At 45.1% G+C, this 2,783-nt stretch overlaps 1 protein-coding gene across 1 annotated transcript in view; it reads left to right on the forward strand.

The window, feature by feature from the left end:
• Window positions 1–368, forward strand: part of LOC136454952 (uncharacterized) — an 8,933-nt gene extending 8,565 nt beyond the window's left edge. The window contains exon 2 of the mRNA XM_066455182.1: window positions 1–368. This exon is cut by the window's left edge and continues 766 nt beyond it. Coding sequence (XP_066311279.1) covers window positions 1–368 — 368 coding nt within the window.
• The last annotated feature ends 2,415 nt before the right edge of the window (window positions 369–2,783 follow it).

Consider the following 2,783-nt stretch of genomic DNA (forward strand, 5'->3'; position numbering starts at 1 on the left):
CACCATGGATGCGCCCGTCGCCGCCGTGCCGTGCCCGCTCGGTGTCTCGGCGTTCGCGCTGCCCCACTGCGGCCGAGGCCGCTGGCATTTCCCCGCACCGCCTCGCGTCCCCTCCACCGCCAGGAGCCACGCTGTGCCGGTGGTCGGATTTTGGGCCGGCCGCATCCGTCCCGGCGCTCCTCTGCTCCCTGCGTTTCGCTTCTGGATTTTGGAAGGAAGGTGAGGAAGGGGTATTAATCCAAGCAAAAACGTTATACGGGGTTTTTACTGCAATAATACCTGGCACATTGAACAGTACTCTGGACCTAGGACTGATTAGTGAAAAGCGTAGGGGCCATTTCGCGTATCTGCCATGCATGTGGGCTTGACCGGCTGGGCCAGCCTACCGCCCTACGCCTGGGCCATTGCGCGCCTTGCTGGGCCACCGCGCGCCCATCCGCTGGTCCCGCCTGGGCTGCTGATCGCACCCCTCCGCCCGCGGGCCAGGTCGACTCGCTGGTCGTTGGGCCAGATGTGTGGCCGCTGGCCCTTTAGTTTTATAAAGCGATTGCTAATTGAGTCTTGGGAATAAAATTGTAACATCAATATAAAATGGCATAGGAATCCATGAATAGTGAAACCAGTTTTGTTAGTCCCCTAAAATCATGCTCTACATGTTGATGTATTTTGTTCACAAAGTTTGGCAATATTTTTGGGAGCTATATAATTATTTTAAAATGCTGAATATTGTTAAAAGATGAACTTGTAGGAATTTTCCGGATAAATCGGTAATAGTGTTGACTCTAAAAATTTGACAGTAAACTACTAATATTATTACATACTCACTGTAAATTTTGTAGCTCAATAAGAGTTAGTTTGCTAGGGAGATAATGATGCTCTATTTTGAATAACGATTAAATCGATACAATGAAATGTAGAAATGCCGTTGGTTTATATAACTACAATAATTGTTGGGAAATAACGCCTTATCCAACAACGTGTATATGTAGCCTAAGTACGGTCGTCATTAGAATTAGCCAGTTAACTTGAGGGACGTAGAGCGAATTTATACGAGTCACGATTGCAGTCAGTTGATCATACCCTTGCATTTCATCACCTTGCATATCATGATAGGGACATCGATGGATCACGGAGTCATCGGGAGTTGCTAGAGAAATGGTGCTTTTGGAGATCATATCGCCTTGATGGAAAGCTAACTTCTGATTATATTTTTTCCAGGCAAGCCCCGGTGCATAACCCCTACTTTTCTGCAGTTTAAATTATATTTGTGCCTTAAGTTTTAAGGAGTTGAATGAAACCCACTTGCATATATATATCTTTATCCTATGAGTCTTACTAGTATGATAGGATCGTGTAGATTGCTATGCTATAGGACTCCGGTAGAAGTCGAGTGATTGCCTGTCACTCGCGAGATATAGGAAATATGTTACTATATGATTAGCACCTGGAATATATAAAAATGGTGGAAAGGAAAATGGTGTCCGGGCAGGGATATGGTTTGGGTATTGGTGGGTGTAAGAAGTTGTGTCGCCGCGGAGTCGGGTCATAGCTTAGTTACACCGTTTTTCCTTGTCTGGTCGGTTAAGGACCGATCGTTGCATATGACTCTGGGCAGGTCACAGACTTATTATTCCAAGCACATACTTGTGTATGGGCGCTTGGAAGACTTGTTGCTCTCTTGTCGCGGATCCAGCTCTTTCCGGACCGACTGTTAGGGTTTGTTTTTGGTGGAGGAGGTCCTTGCACCGCACTGAGTCCGGGACTCAGGGGCGGGGGCTTGGAGTCCTAGTTTGGACGGGGACCTGGACACCCAGGTCAGGAGAGTGATGGGTCGGTCCTGCTTGTGCCTGGGGTACAAGCGGGGCATGTGTTTTTGGGGTACCCAGCTGGGGGCATTGATTCGCGAATCGCCGGGCGATCCGGTATGACTTGTCTACGGTTTAGCATCGTAGTAAGAACTGAAAGATGGAAGATGGACAAAGGAAATCTGATTGCTTACCACCTGCTTGAAAGTAGCACAGGTGCTTACATAGAATGGTTAGTTAATGAACTAATGCGGCTATTAATAAAGAACCGAATATAAGGACGCACGCTTAGTAATGCTTTCTGCAAATGCAACCCACAAGCCAGATAGCCTTGCATATCCGTGGAGTCTTTTCTTTTCTCCTATCGGGTAAGTCTTGCTGAGTACAATTGAGTACTCAAGGTTTTATTCCCCCTATTGTAGGTGACAGGTGGACGCTTGAGCTGACCTTTGTGTGTGGATTCCTCCTGGTGGGCTCAGAGAGGATTTCCTTTACGCTGCGATCGTAGTTGTTATTTATAACCCTCACCAAATGCTTTTATAAATGAAAGTTCATAATCTGTTGTCGTAGTGTATATATCAATACTTCATCATGTCATTAATAGATGTTTATTTCCGCTGTAACTCTGTTCACATGTTTCTATTCCGCTGTTCAATTAAATTGTTTATAACTTTGATAATATGATTTCATTCCGCTGTTATATTAATAAATAGTATACTCTAATGTTGTATTAAAAGTGATGTAAGAAATGGTTACGAATGATGTAAGCTTTATTCTCTCATTTGTGATCCCTATGATAAAAATGTGGATTTTCGGGTTCTCCCCTGGGGTGTGTCCGACGGAACCGAGTAATTTAGTGTTCTCCCTCGAGTGCTTAGTGTCTAATAGAAGACAAGCACTCCTGTGAGACATTAGATTAGGCGGTTCTGCCACATATAAAATGCACTCAGTTAGCAACGCGATTATATTACTTTTAAA

Source organism: Miscanthus floridulus, chromosome 5 (assembly GCF_019320115.1).
Source record: "Miscanthus floridulus cultivar M001 chromosome 5, ASM1932011v1, whole genome shotgun sequence".
NCBI lineage: Eukaryota > Viridiplantae > Streptophyta > Magnoliopsida > Poales > Poaceae > Miscanthus > Miscanthus floridulus.